At 36.4% G+C, this 19,810-nt stretch overlaps 2 protein-coding genes across 3 annotated transcripts; both read right to left on the bottom strand.

The window, feature by feature from the left end:
- Positions 1-1,182: 1,182 nt before the first annotated feature.
- LOC128246573 (uncharacterized) lies at positions 1,183-3,767 on the bottom strand. Its single transcript, XM_052964834.1, has 5 exons — positions 3,646-3,767; positions 2,729-2,816; positions 2,411-2,569; positions 2,106-2,297; positions 1,183-1,485 (listed from the first exon to the last, which is right to left on the bottom strand). The coding sequence occupies exons 1-5, from the start codon at positions 3,736-3,738 to the stop codon at positions 1,241-1,243; spliced, it is 777 nt and encodes a 258-aa protein (XP_052820794.1). The 5' UTR covers positions 3,739-3,767; the 3' UTR covers positions 1,183-1,240.
- A 3,701-nt stretch (positions 3,768-7,468) lies between these two features.
- LOC128203443 (monocarboxylate transporter 12-like) lies at positions 7,469-19,420 on the bottom strand. 2 transcript variants are annotated; one of them, XM_052904856.1, is made up of 7 exons: positions 19,061-19,420; positions 18,216-18,359; positions 14,684-14,785; positions 12,817-13,296; positions 11,463-11,642; positions 11,186-11,311; positions 7,469-9,099 (listed from the first exon to the last, which is right to left on the bottom strand). In XM_052904856.1, exons 1-7 carry the CDS (start codon positions 19,257-19,259, stop codon positions 8,906-8,908), a joined length of 1,425 nt encoding a protein of 474 aa, XP_052760816.1. In that variant the 5' UTR covers positions 19,260-19,420; the 3' UTR covers positions 7,469-8,905. The 2 variants fall into 2 exon arrangements, with proteins under 2 accessions (XP_052760816.1, XP_052760817.1); XM_052904857.1 differs by having other exon boundaries at positions 7,469-9,048.
- Between the last annotated feature and the right edge of the window lie 390 nt (positions 19,421-19,810).

Genomic DNA, 19,810 nt, shown 5'->3' with positions numbered 1-19,810 from the left:
TTTCGTATTAACCATCCATCTCATTCCTTAGCTACCATGCATCTCCTTAGCAGGCACTAATGCCGGCTCTACTTTTATGTTCTTGAAAACAATTCTGGACTGATTATACTCGCATTGACGTACACTTCATATAGAGGCTAGTGTTAGTTAAAACTTATTTGTTTTACAACAATTGTGAGCAGACATTTCAGAGTGGCCAAAAATACTTTCACCTTACTCATACCTGAAAGGAAAGCCTTCAACGATATGTATGTAGGTTCCATTTAGATGGATACGTAAATTCAACAGAATCAGTGTCAACCCGGCTTCTTTGTTGACCTTTGTCAACGTACAATGCTTTTCTTGCAACTTTGTTTCATTTCCCATTTCCAACTTATCGATAGTGCCCTTTCAACTGTTTTATTTTAATAAACATCATGGGACAATGTACAAGTTGAAAATAAATTGTCTGTCACTCTGTCGGTCAGGGCCAACATAGCCGTTTTAGAGGCTGTGCCGATTAGGGATAGGAGCTATTGTGTGTTATTTCTATTCAACTCCCTCATACAACTACACGTTTTATGGGTTTTTTTGTCCATTAGGGTTAGGGCATTTTTAAAAAAAGGAAAACACACATTAACCAGAAATGTTCCGTCTGTCTGTTTGGTATTTGCACCACATAAGAATATGTAATTCAAACTTATTCAGACAATCCATACATGCGATACATTTATAACAATTGATTAAAATAACAAGATGTTCCAATAATAAGCGGCGTTTCCACTTGAATAAACGAAAGGAAATGTTTACCGAACTTAAACCCGATGCCTTACTATTTGTTCAGAGCTCAACCGTTATTGGAAATATCGCTAGGTCAAATATACTGTATTAGAAATGGTTAATTATTTAAGTCAATTGAATTATATTGTTCATTCGAAAACAATAGCATATTACTTAGCTCGATATATCGTTACTGAAGAGAAAAACATACTATATAACATCTTTCAATTCTTATATTAAATAAGACATTGTTTGTTACGTCATCAACACAATCGTTTAAACTATTTTAAAACATATAAAGAACGAATCGCCTACTAAAACAAAAGAACACTCATGTCCTCGCCTTAACGTAGAATAATATGATGATTTGGAAAAAAAGGTATATACCAATCTTGAACCTGTCAATTGTGTTTTAGCCGAGAAGTCAAACAGGGGTAACCATACAGAAAACTTCTGGTTGAAAGAAGCGATGAACAAACAGTCAAATCTGTTGCATTAGCCCTGGTCCAATCAATGTGACTTCACACAGGGTCATAGGACTCGGTTCCTGGTTCTGCTGAAGAACTCTGACAACGCGGCCGGTAACAGGCTCCTCACACGTGATGGTCACGGGCTTGGAGGAATCTTCCGGGGGGCCCGAGAACGTCCCACAATCCGTACCCTCCCATGACTCCAAAGCCACCCGAGAGTCAAAGACAGAGATCGTCAGGCCGCTGTTTCTATCGGCTGTAAACATTTAAAAATGAGTCAAGCGTCTAAACACTACCTTAGACATTACATTTATTCATTCGTACATGGTTCACTTTATACACAGTTGAAACTTATTCTCAAGATGAAAAGATGACACTTATCCATCCATAATATAATAAACATAACAGTTTCGTAGCGTACACCTAGGCTACAAAGAACTTTACTGACACGTAAATGAGCTATTTATCTGAAGGTTCCATTAAATTCAATAAACAATAATGTCAAAACTTATGTGAAAAAGTAAAGAAACAAGCTCAGTAGCAAAACGTTTAAACCCGGTTTAATGGCACTGGGTAAACGCCAAAAACAAACAAAAATCACAAACAAGAAACATGGAAGAGCAGCACAAAACTCCACAAACAGCACAGTGAATACATACGAAAAAAACTAGGAATGTTTATCATAGATTGTAAAGTACCGCCTTGGAACGGTCAGTAAAATGTAAATTTACTTGGATACCAAATTTGATGCCTGGTGACTCACTAGAATTTCGGTTATATTTGGCAATCTTTCAAAGTCAAAAGAGGTTGTTTTCAATATAATTTTCGAATCTTTTTGGGTATCATTTCATAGCAATTAAACATTCAAATACTTACTACAGCAATCTGACCGGAACTGTATTCGGATACCCTCTATCTTGACGGGGCGGGTGAGCTCTACAGCCCAGAAGTTTTGAATTTCGTCCTCTGTGTGGGTGCAGGACTGTGACATCCACATGGACGACGGATTTCCGTCCAACGCTCGATCTGGGAACCCATCAAAACTTGTTGTTGATTGCCACGTTTTAGCTGTTGTTATATATTGAAATGACTTTTTTAAAAACTGAAATGATTTGTGAAGAAAAAGGCAATATATCAACGAAAATTGCAAACATTTCACCACTTTTGTAAATCAATCTTACCACAAATGGGTAGTCCAGTCCACTTTCCATTCAAACACTGCCCAAAGTGTCCACCGATCTGAAGATATTCCGGATGACAGAAAAATGCCCTCTGTGACCCTTCAATATTCAGATTACCCCTGATGACTTCGCCTAGTACGGCCACTAGGGGAACGCAGTCTAAAATACAAATAATTGCATTAACACAAATGCTAGTTCTGTTTTGAGACGTTTGCCTAAAAATATTTCGATCATCATCATCATCATCATCATCATCATCATCATCATCTTCATTATCATCATATTAATCTTTCATTGAGAAAAGCGCATTATTCTTACCTGATTCTCTACAGTTATTTGTGTTCAAATCACAGGTGTTTTGTTCAAGGTTGTTTGAACTGCAGAGGACATCGCATTCACCTACTTCCTTTAGTAGAAATATATAAGTTATTGCATCATTTTCCAAGATTTTTGGCATGAGGATACAAATATTTCTAGATAAAGGTGCGCATGAATAATCTGGGTTCACATGTTAAATACATTACAATAGAGTAACACAAGAAACGTATAGATTAAAACAAAGTGAACTTTAGTAAGTGAAATTAACGTGGCCCCAATTTCACAAAATGTCCATTCTCAATCTCCACTCAATCTTGACATCAAAACTGCATAAAAAAGTCATAATTTGATATGTTTTACATTTCAAAAGCGCATTCTCTCATAAATTATGCTGATAAAATTGTTGGTTTAAAGTTAAAAGTACTTCTAAAAATAAAATTGTACATGATTTAAATTTATTAGTTTTTACTTAAAGACATTTTGGACTCTAACAATAATACTATTGTTAGAATATTGACAAAAATGATACGTAGCATTATGCACAAGAGAATGTGCTTTAGAACACAGTAAAAAAGTAATTTTGAATCAGTCATTCTGTAACGTGGAAAAATGTGTTGAGACAGAGATTGAGCAAACACGCAAGTTACACGCAAAAGTGTAGGTTTCAAAATAAGCATACACTAGCATCAGGTGAACATAAACGTGATTAAACCAATAGGTTTACACTCAATAATAAAGGCAGCCTTAGTCAATTAAAACACATATTTAACAATATTGGATGTGAAATAATGAGCGAAAATTGCGCTCAAAGTCCTTCATTCTCCCTTTCTTTCAATAACTTGATCCGCTACGTTAGAACCTAAAATACAAATCTGAGGGTAACCCCCCACCAACCACCCTAGCCTGCATATACTCACCGGCAATATTATATCCGTCTTGTCAATCAAAACCATCTCCCTTTTAGAACGGTGAGGTCCTGTCGAAGTTATGTTGAAGAAAGGATACAACATACATATTTGAACCCTCTGTTGATACCCTACTCCTTTACACCACGGCCTCATGGTGCACATACGGCTACACTCGGACAGAGACACATGGTGGTACACGATACTTGAACTTATATCGTCTTCAACGTGGCCATAAATGGCTCTTGTTATCTCTAATAAACTTAAATATTTTATAACGAAACACAACGCACATACATACCAAATAACATTTCAAATAAGTTCTTACAAAAATCAAAATTACACTTTTAACTATTATACTCAGAACTCTGTCGTTAACAAAGGCACCTCTTTTCCATTACAATCATTTCATTTTTTCCAACTCGCTTGCTTTGTCTGAATAGAAATATACATAAATGTTTTACGGTCTAATAGCACACACTGTATGACATGGCGATTAGAACTTACATAATTAATATTCAGCAACAATGACCTGTATGGAATATTAGATCTAAAATATCATTTCTAAATAGAATACTAAATTAGTTCTTTGTTTATAGAGTGTTGAGCAGCGAATCATGACCGATCATATTATGTTTACTTTAAGACAACATACAAATAATGTAATGTTTTCAGAAACCTTTTTTTTTCAGAATACACGATTTAGCCTGACCCTCACGGTATGAGCTTCAATTGCACTCGCTTTAGAAAATCCTGGTGATTCTTGACAAATCTTGTATACACTGGCAGCGGCATCTGGGCGAGTCTTGACAAATCTTGTATACACTGGCAGTGGCATCTGGGCGAGTCTTGACAAATCTTGTATACACTGGTAGCGGCATCTGGACGAGTCTTGACAATTCTTGCATACACTGGTAGCGGCATCTGGGCGAGTCTTGACAAATCTTGTATACACTGGTAGCTGCATCTGGGCGAGTCTTGACAAATCTTGTATACACTGGTAGCGGCATCTGGGCGAGTCTTGACAAATCGTGTATTCACTGGTAGCGGCATCTGGCCGAGTTGACAAATCTTGTGTACACTGGTAGCTGCATCTGGGCGAGTCTTGACAAATCTTGTATACACCGGTAGCTGCATCTGGGCGAGTCTTGACAATTCTTGTATACACTGGTAGCGGCATCTGGGCGAGTCTTGACAAATCTTGTATACACTGGTAGCTGCATCTGGGCGAGTCTTGACAAATCTTGTATACACTGGTAGCGGCATCTGGGCGAGTCTTGACAAATCTTGTATACACTGGTAGCGGCATCTGGGCGAGTCTTGACAAGTCTTGTATACACTGGCAGCGGCATCTGGGCGAGTCTTGACAAATCTTGTATACACTGGTAGCGGCATCTGGGCGAGTCTTGACAAATCTTGTATACACTGGTAGCTGCATCTGGGCGAGTCTTGACAAATCTTGTATACACTGGTAGCGGCATCTGGGCGAGTCTTGACAAATCGTGTATACACTGGTAGCGGCATCTGGGCGAGTCTTGAGTGATCATGGTGAAACGGGAAGAGCCACGACAGTTTAAAACTATAAATAACCTTCGGGATCCTGCTACAATTGTAGATCCTGATACATTACGACTTGTTATGCATATTATTATTCTTTTTATAAATCGTGAGTCGTACACAACGATCGCTGTTATTCGCATTCCCGTCTTGTAATCATCGCAAAGTATTCTTATAAATTAGAACTGTAGGGCAAACTTCAGTATTCGTACAAAAATATTTCGCAATTGGGCTGGTCAATTCATCAAGGTTTACGTCTATACAGCTAGCTGTAGCCAATCAATTTTTATTTGCTGTATGGTTTGCTCCATTGGTAAAACAGAAAAGTGAATATTATTGAAACGATCACAATGCCAGTAGTTAATGCTTTGTTTCACTGATATCTACACAACTTAATAGAATAGTTTAAACAGTTGGGGCCTCAATTAATGCATTTGGTTCCGGTTACCCGACCCTATCTAAGAAATAGGCACCGACCCTACTGTTCTTAAAGTCAGCTGGTAAAAATATAGATAAAGTGTGTGTTTCAATATGTTATTAAAATTCATTGAAGCTTTAAACAGAATCTGAATTTAACACCATTCTCCAATAATGATCATATCGTTCTAACATAAAGCCTTATAAAAACATATCTTCCTTAATACCTGTTTTTTAAAAGAATGTAACCTGACCAAACCATTTTTTGCCTGGGCTTTAAGGTCAAAAGAGCTTAGTCAAACGTTGTTGTTACCGAAGATATGATAGGGCAAGGCCTGTCATGTGGATGTATGCCAATGCAGTACTTGATGTTGTTAACACGTTTATCTTCTTGGTGCATTATAAAGTAGCCTTTGGACAATTTACATTGAACCAATAAGTTATACCTGGTACAGCATTTAAGTCCAAAAGAGCTGTGGGCCGTATTTATTGAAGACCTTTTTTAACCCAGCGCCAGTTAGTTTACTCTTTCATTTGGTCAATCCTTAAAAGGCTCCTCTTAATTTTATTCGTGTTTATCTCAGAATGAGGCTTACTACGCAAGCTGTCTAGCTGCTTCCCTAGTATCATGTTATGGGTTAATGGTTAACACTAAGTTTGGCAATGTACCCAAAGGATCAGCCATAAGCTCGAATATGTCTATGACATGAAAGTTAGTTATGGCTCGCCTTTCGCCGATTTACATACAAGTGAAACTATTGCCAATCTTCTCCAATATCCACATATTGAAAGATTATTACTTGATTATGGAAACCTTTAAATTACCTTTCAAGAATAAACAACATTTTTTAAATCAGACAAGATGAAATAGTAGAAATCCTTTTCCAGTAGATCATTCAGAAAAAAAATCGTATAACTGCATCCAAAATTGGAAAACTACCAGTATATGTAAGAAAAAAGGCCATCATCGCTCGTGTCTCGTCTAAAATATGCCAGAAAAGTCACAACAATGGCAATGGAGCATGGACTTGCATGCGAACCAACTGCTCCATATGCTCACTATAAATACAACACTGTCAACATATGTTCTTGTTGTGTTGCTCTGGTAATAATATCGCCATGGCTAGCAGCAATTCCTGAAACAATGTCGCCATTTGGGTTATTAGAAATCCCACAGAAGTTCCCACAAGCAACAAGTGTTTTAGAAGTTACATTTTTGACTAAAGGTGGTACAGGAAATTCGGAGCTTAAAAGAAATCATACTTATAGTTATCAAAATTTGACACAGTACGAGTACATGGTCTAGACTGGTGCGAGTTGTTCATATGGTGTAGCTATGATCACCACTGTGGGAAAGTTTCCTTTAATAGAGATGTATTGCAAGATTTAAAACATGCAGTTTATTTTCTTCAATTACTCCTTTACCAGTGGACCTTTAAATTCTGGCTATATTACAAGCCACCATCCGTATATGATTGACAGAACCAACCAACGGCCATGGGATTGGTGAATCGAACAAGTGGTGGTCTTTAAAACGTATTACCTGCCAATATCTTCCTCTTCAAAGCTCGCCTTTGCTGTTTGTTAATTTTTATTCATCAGAGGTTTGACTATGATAATAAATTATGTACATTTAGCATTATCGCTCTGGTGGACGAGTATGGGTTGTCACTTCTCCAATCAAACACAGACGCTACATATGTTGGCTTTAGACACCTTCGAATGGGTGTTTATACCGATCAATACATTTGTTTGAAGCGTTTTGAGCAAACATCTGCAGTCCTGGTGATTTTTAAACAGTACCAAATAGACAGTCGGACAGAAGTGTTTATTTTAGACATGTACACAGTACATCGTAAAATACATATTTTACATACATATCATTAACAGTATAATATAACATCAAGTGAAATCAGTATTATTTATATAGACATCTAAGTGAAAGTGAATTAACATTAATTGAAATAGAAACTAACAAAAGCTTTTTGCATCAACATAAGACCAAATAATGTTCAATGTAACGAGGGTGTATAACAAAGTCTCAAAGTTTATTCATACACTCAATTCCAAAAGAGTTTACAGACATGAGGTGTATAACCAATAAAACAACTTTATATTTATTTTTAAATTAACAGATTATTGAAATAAATTCGATAAGTATTACAACTCGTCGCTATGCTAGTTAAATAAAATCGAAGCAACTTGGCCATCTCATGTAATCTTCGGGATAGGCTCATATATTTTGCACAATGGCCAGGATGTTCAGATTCAGTTAGATATATATCGTACTAGACTATTCATGAAAGTATTCATTTAATATGATATATAACATGAACTTGAGTTCAGCAAATAACATTTTGGAGACAGGCATTCAACAACATCAGATTACAGTTACATGTACCTGATATTTGGATTTCAGTTTTGGCCAGTAGAGCTTCCACACCTAACTAATTTGAGCTATTCGAGTTTCCAATGCTGACCTATTGGCCTGAGAATTATAAAAACAAGTGTGTTCTTGTAATCTGTGATGCACAAATAAACAAATACTCCACTGAAGTACTCCATCGAATCGGTTAGGTTAGATAGCTCGACTGGCTGAAACTGCCATTATGGAATGCAAGGTATGCATACAATATGAAAGAGGCCTTGTATGGCTCTGAGGTCTTTAACCATTCTTTAAGACGTGGATTTAGTTACTCCGAGAGGGCAATAAGTCCCTATCTGTTGTGCAATAGTTTATGTTAAAAAGGGACTGGCTAACACTTGTTTTCCTGTTCAAATTCTCAATATTTTATTTACATACTTGTCTTCAAATTCGAAACCACTTATTTATTCATTTATTTTTTTCAAGAACCAATTCCCTACTGTCATCAAAAGAGGCAGCATTTTTAAGATTATTATTTTCATTTATTTCATATTATTATCATTTTCGATACTTTAAAACTTTCATTAGATACAAATCTTTGCAAAATATAGAGGTTCTAGTCACTGTTTTTGCTTCGCTGAGTTATATATGAAGTTAAGGATGAGTACCATGTTTGCATTGAATGCAAAAAATACGATATAATACGATAATTTACCTAGACAATTCTTTGGTGGAAGTATTCTATAGCAAACCTTCATGCCAAATTATTAAAGAAATGCCAATTCATCCATGTATCTTACTAAACGTTGAAAGGTCTCTACATACTATTGTTAAGATAAAAAAGGCGATGCTATTATTGTACGACATTGATGTTAACATATTTTTCTATAATTGGCCGGTGGCCTTAAATTACTACATAAATGTGACTTGACTTTACTTGGCTTGCTTGTCTTTTCCCTGGCTTTCCAACCCACCACTTTTCCCAGAGGGGTCACGAACACTTTCCATAACATAAGACTTCCGGTGGAGGGAGATGGCGGCCGCGAGGAGCGCTGCAGCCAGGAGACACTCACTGCCTGCAACAAGGAAGGTCGCCTTGTAGTTTCCGGTCATGTCAAACAGCAGGCCTGAAAATCGATGGTATACCGATAGCCGTTTGATGATAAACGATGCTAAATTGCAAAATATTTTGCCCACTCACACAGAAGTAATAACTCATAAGTTATCATGCAAACGTATATCGACTTATATTTACACCTCAACTTCCGTTCCTTAAATGAACTGCCTTTCGGCAATTGCGTTCATCAATCGATGAACGCAACATCTTCGGATATGTTCGGATCGTAATTCATTGCATAACAATATACATGAAAGCTATTGATCTTGTTGTAGTTGTATTTCTTTAGACCTTGCGATCAAGGATAACCCGTGAAAGTGCAAGCACTTATTTCCAACGGGGTCCTTTGTTTTTTTTGCTGAAGGGACAGCACGCTGAAGAGACAGTGGTGGGATACAAGGAAGTCCGGGTGCGAGACCCTAGCTCTTTTTCGAAGAGACCCCTTGGTTCTTTTACGTGCTCGGTGTAAAGCACCGATACACGGGGTACAACTTTCCTGGGTTAAACCAGTACTGAGTACACCACTTTTCCAAGCACTACCCTTTAAATGCCAAGCGCCAGGCAAGGGAGCTACTTGTACCAACTTTTAACGTCTTTTGGTATGACGCGGCCAGGGATCGAACCCACGACCTCCCGCTCCGTAGGCGGACGCTTATCCACTAGGCCACGGAGAAATCTTGTTATTGGTTGTATGGTTTCTGCAGGTCCCGTAAAATATAGATCAACATTTTTAAAAGTGTTAGTTTATTATATTTTAAATATATTGGTACCAGAAGTGTTTCAATTTTACGTTTTAAAGTGATTTCAAGTGGTTGATCTTTTCCCGCGTTATTGTGACGTCATTTGAAAAAAATGTTTCCGGTTATAGTCGGGTCGTTCTATTTACAGAATGGGTAAGAACGGATAACTGAAAGGTTTTCTTAAATGAAATGAAGTATTTTTTAACAATTCTTGAAAGAAATAATGAACTATTGGTGTAAATATAAGGAATGAATTGCGGGGTTGATGTCATTATCGGGGATATGAACGCAATTGGGTTGGTCAAAGTACGCGTGGAGTCCTTCAGACTCCACACACAAAGTACGCGTGGAGTCCTTCGGACTCCACACACATTGACCAACCCAATTGCGTTCCTACCCCGATAATGACATCAATCCCGCAATTCATTCCTTAAATGAGTGACCTAACTCTCACGTATTTAACGTCTGTTTATCGTAAATCTAGAGTATATGCCTTTCCAATCTCATTAAAATCATATCGTGACGTTCACATCATTTCATTACATTATAGCGTAACGTCGTGAAGCGTGTATTGGGGATCTGATTTTAATGAGATTTACCTTACCCGTAATTTAAGTCAACGTACACAAGCGTGTTGGTAAAAATTCGCATGCGTCCGCTTAACTTGCTGCTAAACGTTTTAAGTGTTACTGCGCCATCAGTCATATATAAGGTCATGAAATTTCACATAAACCTGTATTTAAATGGCACAAAAGTATAAGAAATAGTATTCTGCAACTAATTTTGCATGAACACTGTTAAACCTGGATAAGCTTTATTATAGAGACAGTATTGGATTAACTGTTTCTCATTAACATATACTTTGGCATTTGGTTCAGGTCACAGATAGTGATATACATGGTCTCTAATACGCAGGGGGAACAATGTTAACTCAATTAAAACAAGTGTTTATAATACACGTATTGAAACATATATTTAAGAAGTAAAAACTTATTTCGATATTTTCAGCAACACAGTAGAAAACTAAGGTTGTTGAACACACTTCAATAAAGCAAATGATGGTGAACGATCTTTGTTTCTATTTTTATTTTTTGGCAAATTTAGGAAGTAGGGACTTCCTTTGCTGCTGATAGTTTCGTTAAGCCTTCTTTATATATATATATATATATATATATATATATATATATATATATATATATATATATATATATATATATATATATATATATATATATATATATATATATATAAAGCGTACTGTAAGTGGAATATCTAAGACTACTCGTATATAGCCGTATGGTTTTAAGATACAGTTGTATTCATGTATATCCTCAAACTTGTAAACCAAACAATTACCTCCTTTCGGCCCAGCAACGAAGCAAGCGAGACCAATAGTGAAATAAGAGAGACCAATTGAACGGGTAAGGACCTCATCGCCGAACATGTCAGCAAGAACGACCGCGAACAACATCATAAACCCACCTGAGGAAAAAATATCAAAACAAGTCGCAATGTTCATTACAGATTCGTTATAACATTTATACATTGAAAGACAGATATTTCAAAGGCCGGTAAAATACTAAAACACATAATAATAATTATTTATTATGCAAGAAGTTACTTTATAGGTTACCTAAGAAAAAGCCAACCGCAGCAACAATGAAGAGCTTTGCTGCAAAAGAAGGGAGGAAGGGGACAGCCGCGATGGACAACCCTGCGTTCGCTACCACGGCAACTAACATGACTGGTCTGTTGACACAATTCCGGTCTCCGATCCAACCAATAAGTATTCGACTCACCGTGTTAGAAATTCCTGGAAAGGAAGTAGGCATACTTTAAAAATCAAATTGCAAATATATACTATAAGTATAAATACATGCAATAACATTTTGAAGCGCTGGTCGAATGCATTCTTAACCGTTGCTGGCACAATTTATTGTCATGATGGGAATACTGGCAGTCGCGTAGCTGCCTATACGCACGTACGCGGCTGAATCTACATGAATTTGACCAAAAACAAACAAAAACAAAGGTGCTATATGCGTACTTGAACAAAAATTGTAATTTTCCAGTACCAAATAAAGCACCTCAGAAGGCCAAGAATGTCCCAGATTAACCCATGGTTTTGAAAATTTTCCGAGTAGGCGTGCCCCCGAATCCCCGAAGAACAATTTTGAATTCACGTGAATAGAGGGCTAGCTACGCCCCTGTCGTCAACTTTGAACAAAAGACTCAACGCTATTTCAGAGGATTGATAATCATATTTTACATATCATAATCGCCGAACCGAATGTTTAGACGAAGGCATATATATTGCGGTTGTCCGTCCGACCGTCCGTAGACAAAAATAATGGCACTTACGTCAAGTGTTTATAATCATGACGCGCTGGTGCATGCGCAAGAGTAGTATGGGTCGGGTCAGTAACACAATAGTAATTGCCCTTTAATTAATTTAAAAAGCTTACATGTGTCAGTCCGGAGATATAACTTTACGTCTTTTCGTTTATCGTATGTCTGTACTTGTGCATACTTTCGACGCAAAATGAGGCTTATTTTCTTTTAATCAAAATAGTCAAATGAAAAGTAAATAAGAACAGCTCGAAATTAAATATTACCCTGTCCTAAAAACGACGCGTTGGAGTTGTCGTAAATCGTGTCATTCACTCATTTGTATTTTAAAATATGTCGCTGAGTATTTCTAACAGTAAAATAGACGTGTTCAAGCTTCTGATGTCTGAAATTAAACTGGAAATCAGGTATCGTCAAATCTACTTTATGACTTGACATGTTAAAACAATTAATGCGCTGGGACGTATGTTGCAATGCGGTTAAAATAGTGCGGATTAAAAGTACACTTTATTTAAATACGTTAATAAGATTGTAACACTGATGTGAATTTGAAAGCAAGCCAAAGAATCTTCGTGGCGAATCGAGTATTTAACCTTTGAGAAATTACGAAGCAAAATCTGCATAGAATTGTCACTCACCTATTGAGGACATTAGCCAAATTGCCTGGTATTTTGACATACCCGTGTTCACTGCTTCATCCGGTATGAAAGAAAATGGAATAAAGAAACCAAGACTAATCATGAAGCTGAAAGCCATAAACAGCAGTAGCCGACTGTCCTTAAGTAAATGTCGAGTAGTCAATGCCTCAACAACAGTCTCTTTCTCAGCAGACAGTTTAACTGTTTCAAAATTTTCTCCCACTTCATTAACTATTGCAGTCCTGCCGTCCGTTCTCACAACCGCGCTGAAAGGGATTTCTCCGGGTGAACTTATTTTCACAATCTTGCCGTCCGTGTTTACAGCCGTCCTGGTAGGCGTTCCTCCGGGTAAAGGCCGTAGCAGGAGGCCGAAGACAGCCCCGTTCAAAGCGGCACCGGCCGCCACGAGCACCGCCCCGCGCCAAGTGAACTCCGATATTAGCACGAACATCACGTTGTTAAAAACAAACGTGCCCACGCCTAAAAAAGAACATCCTCAATGTTAGAATTATAATAATTATATAATAAAGGTGCTTTTGATAAACCTACGACATCCAAGAAAAACAAATTATCATGATTTCACGACACATTTATTCTTGATACGTTGACTGGGTATCAATGTTTAAAATGTTTCTGTTATTGTTTTTAAGAAGTTCTTCAAAAGTTCAACGTTTAATCGGTTAATGGCAGTTAGCGTCGGTGAAGAATGACAGCTTCGTTCTGATTGTACGTTTTAGTTAAAGAAGATTATGTCAAACTTCAAACTGCAGATGTTATTCAGTTTATGAATCAGTTAGAAAAATCAGATGAACAATCGGTAAAATCTGATATTGATTGACTGAGAGTAATAAAGTCCTAAAACAAAAACAAAAACGAGTAATTTAAATGCAGTTGGATAATTTCGAGGACTCACATTTATAATTGTTGTAGGAAAACTATTTACAAATATAAATAATGGTCGGCTTTCAACATGGCCGGAATATTACCATGTATATATCGCTGCACAAGCTCGTTTCAGAGCTAAAATCAAGACCGTTGTTAATATGTTTGTATTTTAAAATTTAATTAACCATGTTTTTAATGTGTTTTATTGATTTTACGAAAGCGTTTGATACTATATTACGCAATAATCTGTGGTTTATACTGTATATATTAGGACTAAGGTGCATTTTTCCCTTAATAAAGTACATGTTCTATGAATAATCATGTGTATTAAAAGTTGAACACAAAAAAGAGCCATATTAAGTGTTTGAAAGTCATTAAGGTGTCCACCAAGGCGAAAGTCTATCGCCTTTATTATTTTCTTTGTATATTTACGATCAAGAGGATGTATTTTATCTTTAAGGGACCAAAGGGGTCGACACAGGATTGTAAAAGTTCTTTCTACTCTTATATTCATACGATATTGTTATTTTTGTTTATTCGCCAGAATAATTGCAACCGATTGGAACATTAATATATTAGGGGAATATTGCAAAAAGTGGAAACTTAAGGTTAATAAAGGCAAGGCTTAGATTCTGCATTAGGAAAGTGGTAGATAACTTTTAATCGTAAATTTTTCTATCAAGGTTAATCATTGGAGGTTGTTAATTTTATTATATTTTCAGAAATATGTGGATTTCCAAAACGATTGCCATTTGAAAGATAACAAACACAATTCATAATTATGTACGCTAGGTTAAAACAACACAAATCAACTTTGTATATGCACGGATATATTAGACCTACTGTCATCTTGTATAAGCAATATTACTAAATACTGGTTTCAAACTTAATATTTTGTTACTTCAAAATAATACTTTACCAGAGGGATTTTGTTTGTATATATGAAGGATGGATTACCTTAATCTCCCGTTACTCTACTCACCAGAACCGCATACAGCGATGCCGTTAGCGAGGGCCCTTCGCTCGGTAAAGTACTGGACGACGAGCGCACCAGGAGGAAGGCTCATCAAACCTAATCCCGCCCCTTAAAAGTGATAACAAACAATATTGTACTGTGAAACATAGCAGAATAGGACAAAAACTCGAATAATCGAATCAAAATTTGTAAAACTTGTACTATCCGATGTGTATTGATATTGTTGAAAACTCTAAGCAATATACGATGGCTGTTCAAGAAGCTGGTGGGCATCTTAACTTACTTTTAAATTTTATGACGTATTTATATATTTATTGACAGAATTAATACCAAATGAACTGAGTTTTTGTAAGATAATCATCGAATAGATGGATTTCACTAAGACCATGGCTGACTGAACAGCTCATGAATTATTTAGTGGGGGGCAAGAACGCTCGGCTGCTGATAAGCCGCCAGTAGTAAATTCAATACATTGGTGTTTGTATGGTCAGTTTATACATGTTTTCTTTAGTAAAATTTGTGAAATGGTAAATAGCGTACTTGTTGTTGGGTGTGCAAATAGACAAAACAAAGAAAAGGGAATATCTTTGCACAGATTTCCTAAATAGCCATTGAGTACACACATTGAATACATATGTAGGCTGTTGCAGACCATACAGAAAAAAAGATTCTGAAGTAACATATGACAATATAGACAACACCAAGGTGACATTTTTTACAGGTATATCCCGTGATTTTGTGGATCTATACTCAGATAGAACCCTATGTATTTTAAGTTGCATTCGCTCTCCCAAATAAGATTTACCAGAATTAACATTTATGTTTTGATATAAAAAAAGAGATAAATGCATGTCGAAAACAATGGTTCTTATGAAGGATACCGAGTTGAGTTTGAAAGAAAGGTACAGAAAACACGGGATTTCTACCTAATTCGACAAAAGTAGATCGCAGTGAATCTTTCAGCACTCGCAAATCATTTATCTTGCGTTTTCAGTTATTAAATACACGGTTACAATCTTGTTATCAGTTATGAATAGTTTTCATAAATGCATGATTTAGTTACAAGTTAAAGGTTAATCACTCAAAATTTAAGTTTGTTATACATGTGCATGTATTGATTTTGAATCAGAGTGTCACTTTAAAAAAAGACTGGCAAGACTTTCACTTAAAGACAACCTCTTGATTGTCCTAATGAAAATTGGATTAGGTCTTTTAAACAAAGACATATCATATAGCTTAACACTTTTGGGGGCAACAGTTCCTCGAATTTGGAACACATGGGTACCAATTTTAGCTAAATGTTTGAAACAATTAATTGTTTGGCCAGAGAGGGAGGTGGCACGATCAAATATACATGAGGCATTTGAAACTGGTTACAACAAAGTGATTTCAATTATCTATTATTTTGTATTTTTTATTAAACGCCTGCATAATCTTACTCCGGCACTTTACTTAGGATTCCTTCATTCACCGGGCAAAAAACAACTTTCTGGCAATGAACCGTCCAGAAAATTGTCACAAGTGAGAATACATGTTGAGCGTGTCATGGGGGGAATGAGGAAGTTTCTTATACTGGACTCAAGTGTTCCTGTTAATCAACTTACTTTATTGAATGACAATTTGATGCCTTTAATCATTACATAGAACTAGGTGTTTACATCTAACAAGAAACGCAAAGCAATTTGTGGTCTTAATTGTTTATTTTATGTTTATCGCTATAAACTGCCAAAATTACGATTTTTTATTTTCACTCTTTTCTGTTTATATACTGTATGAAAATACAAATACTGAAAATAGTTTAAGTTTGACTCAATTTTCTTTATTATCCCTGGGATAATATCCGCCACAAACACTTTTAGTAGTTTTATTGTTAATCTTTCAAGAAAGTCATTGTCTCTCTGAACATGAACTGCTAAACTGTTTGATTTACTCCCTAATACTTGCAGTTATTTTGTAAGGATCAGGTAAAGTTCCTGCTCCAACAGAATATATATTGCTACATTTCGGATAATTTCCATGCATAATCTGATAAATCAACTTGTTTAAATAACTCAAATCATTGATGTCTGCCATTACGTTCTATCATGTAAACTAGACCATTGAATTATATTGTACTATATAATGTATTAACCTGGAGGGGTTTAACATGTGGTCAGTTAATGATATGCAGAATCTGTTTTTAGGTTATCTGAAATCCATCTATGGGAACATCTGTTTGTCATGACCGGCAAGCTCTTTGTGTTCAATGTCACCTCACCTCGAACCTGAACTACTGATCTCAAGATCATTAGGGGTCCTCTGCTGGCCATGCCCAATCGACCCAGTTCCCCTACATCGAACTTAAAGACGGCAGGCCTAAGAAAGCTGTTATAAATCAGACTTCTTTATTATGTTCAAGGTCACCATGACTTTGACCTTTGACCCACTGATCTAAAAATAAAATTTAAACCAAAATAATAAATTGTAATGCGTCTTTTCGGACAAAAATTTATTCATAGTGTATCAACAGCTCAGTGGTAAAAAAGAGTGCAATATTTCAGTATGATGCAAACATGGATTATTTAGTAAATTAAACAAATTGGTGACAGTGGTATTATTTCTTTACAAAATTGATGTTCAAGTTTCAATTGAACCATGTTTGATTTTTGTTAGAAGATAAGAACATAAACTCATATTACTATTAGAATGCTTGGGTTAAGCGGATGTTATTGAACAAATAATAATATAAACACTTGATGTACCAATGTGCCATGTACCCTGATAAACATTATGATTAGATTACAATTGTTTGTTTCATATCAATGTAAGATCGAAACAATTTTCAACTGAATAAAACATTTATGTTAAAGTTCACGAGCCCTTGTAGTGTCCTTACACAAAAAGGTTGTTTGACGAATAGGCTTGTCTCTAGTTGTTCCTTGTCTCCGTTCAAAACATTTGATGACTCGTCGTCACGGTTTTGATTATAACATTAGTGCTTTGTTAAATATGTCGGATGAAAACAATTATATCGATGATTTCGTATTGTTTATCTGCTGCCTTTGATGTATATGCACCGTATATCGAAGTACGTATAACTCAGGTTCAAATACAAGTATAATACATTAATGTTAAAAATCTTGATTGTTTGGTATTTTGGTGATTTTTAACATCACATTCAAAGAATGCCTTTACTGTCTTTGTATCTGAATTCAATTCCATTAATAGCACCAACTATTCAATAATAATGATAATTTCAACTATAAAAACGTACCCCTATACCCCTTTGTAAGGTGAGGGAATGTGCTACTGTGGTAGCCGGGACACGGGCAGTTATGGCAAACACACCGCGACCGTCACTGCTCGAGTTACTGGGCGCTTTTATATAATTATGTTCCAATTGTAACATATTTGAAATTCGTACCGCCTATAAGTGCCATGGTCAGTGATAGATGCACCACTGTGGCAGCTGTGAACGCACAGCTCAGCACGGCCACCGCAACCATCATCGACCAGGCCCTTAATCGCTAGTATTATGTAACATTTATGTAATACGTACCGCCAATAGCACCCATTGTAAGTGTGAGGTGCGTCACTGTGGTAGCGAAGAAACTGGCGGCTAGGCCCACACAGCTCACCACGGCACCCGCTACCGTCACCACCCGGACTCCTAATCGAACCGTCAGGATCGCGGCCAAAGGGCCTGTCAAGAAGTGATATAGAGGATAATTGATCATTTCAGTGTAAGATCGTAATATATTTCACCGAGTGAGCACCAACAGTTATATTTGAATGCTATTTGTTGGTGTTCACGGGGTGTTTGGTTTTTAATTGTAAGAAAAAAAAGCATTACAAGATAATATTAACACCTCAACTTCAATTACTGAAATGAACGAAAGTAACATCTTCGGATATGTTCGGATTGCAATTCATCGCATAACAGTATACATGAAAATTGCTGATCTTGTTATTGTTTGTCAGCAGGTCCCGTAAAATATAAATCAACAGAAATTGTTAATTTATGGTATCTTTAATGTATTGTTGCCATAAGATTTTCAATTTTTTGTTTAAAAGTGATTTCAAGTGGTTGATCTTTCCCACGATATTGTGACGTCATTTGATAAAATGTGTCCGGTTACAGTCTGGTCGTTCTATTAACAGAATGGATAAGAAAGGATAACTATAATGTTTTCTTAAGTAAAATTAAGTATTATTTTAACATTTTTTAAATGAAATAATGAACTATTGGAGTTAATATAAGTAATACATTGCAGGATTGATGTCATTATCGGGGATATGAACGCAATTGGGTTGGTCGAAGTACGCGTGGAGTCCTTCATACCCCCGATAATGACATCAATCCCGCAATTCATTCCTTAATGTTGGTTTAAAACCGCAACATACCAATAAGGTGCATCATGGCCGACTGGAGCGCTCCAATGAAGGCCGTCATTCCGTGCGACTGCTTGAAGTGATCAAGGAACTCCACTAGAAGCACACCGGACGAGAATTGGAGGCCATCCACGAGGAAGTTGATAGCGAAGGCCGCCGCCACCACCACCCAACCATATCCGCAGTCCTCTCGTTTGCTCGAGGATTTCATGATAAATGATTTATTCTATGCGGACGCTGTTAATTTTTATTAATTTTATTATTCCCCTAAATAAGTATAGATAATAATGCACCACACTCTGTAGAAGTTTGTCATGCCTTTTGTGAACTTTTGTTAAACTCTTCAAGTAAACTCTTACACAGTGATCTCCAATCCAGTACTTTGCGACATTTTCGTCAGAATATTGACTCAATTTTGTTATGATCATTGTTCGTCTATGGGTTAACCTTTGTAATCCATACACATTTAACACTACCAGTATGTATAGAACATCGAAAATGTCTTTTTATTCATTTATAAACAAAACAATATAAATTCAGCAACAAAGTAAACATATTCAAACGAGCCCGTATACCAATATTTATGCAGCGTCCGAACCGTGGTATCCTTGTCTATGGTTAAGATGCTTTGCACAATTTCATTCATTTCATTACACTAAGCAAATGTATGCACAATCTCGTGCATTTTTCTATTCACATACACTTCTAATTTCCTGGTATGACATGGATGCCTCAAAATCACATCGTTTAAAGTAATGAATT

Source organism: Mya arenaria, chromosome 9 (genome assembly GCF_026914265.1).
Source record: "Mya arenaria isolate MELC-2E11 chromosome 9, ASM2691426v1".
NCBI lineage: Eukaryota > Metazoa > Mollusca > Bivalvia > Myida > Myidae > Mya > Mya arenaria.
The sequence above is the reverse complement of the archived record's forward strand: the minus strand, read 5'-3'. Positions and strand labels throughout refer to the sequence as shown.

Coding starts and splice junctions, on each gene's coding strand:
- LOC128203443 (XM_052904856.1), bottom strand. CDS start 19,259: ATGAAATCCTCGAGCAAACGAGAGGACTGCGGATATGGTTGGGTGGTG. Junction 14,786..18,215: donor TACAATGGGTGCTATTGGCG/GTACGTATTACA, acceptor ATCACTTTTAAG/GGGCGGGATTAGGTTTGATG. Junction 13,297..14,683: donor CATCGCTGTATGCGGTTCTG/GTGAGTAGAGTA, acceptor GTTCTTTTTTAG/GCGTGGGCACGTTTGTTTTT.
- LOC128246573 (XM_052964834.1), bottom strand. CDS start 3,738: ATGTTGTATCCTTTCTTCAACATAACTTCGACAGGACCTCACCGTTCT. Junction 2,298..2,410: donor GACTGGACTACCCATTTGTG/GTAAGATTGATT, acceptor ATATAACAACAG/CTAAAACGTGGCAATCAACA. Junction 1,486..2,105: donor GTTCCGGTCAGATTGCTGTA/GTAAGTATTTGA, acceptor AAATGTTTACAG/CCGATAGAAACAGCGGCCTG.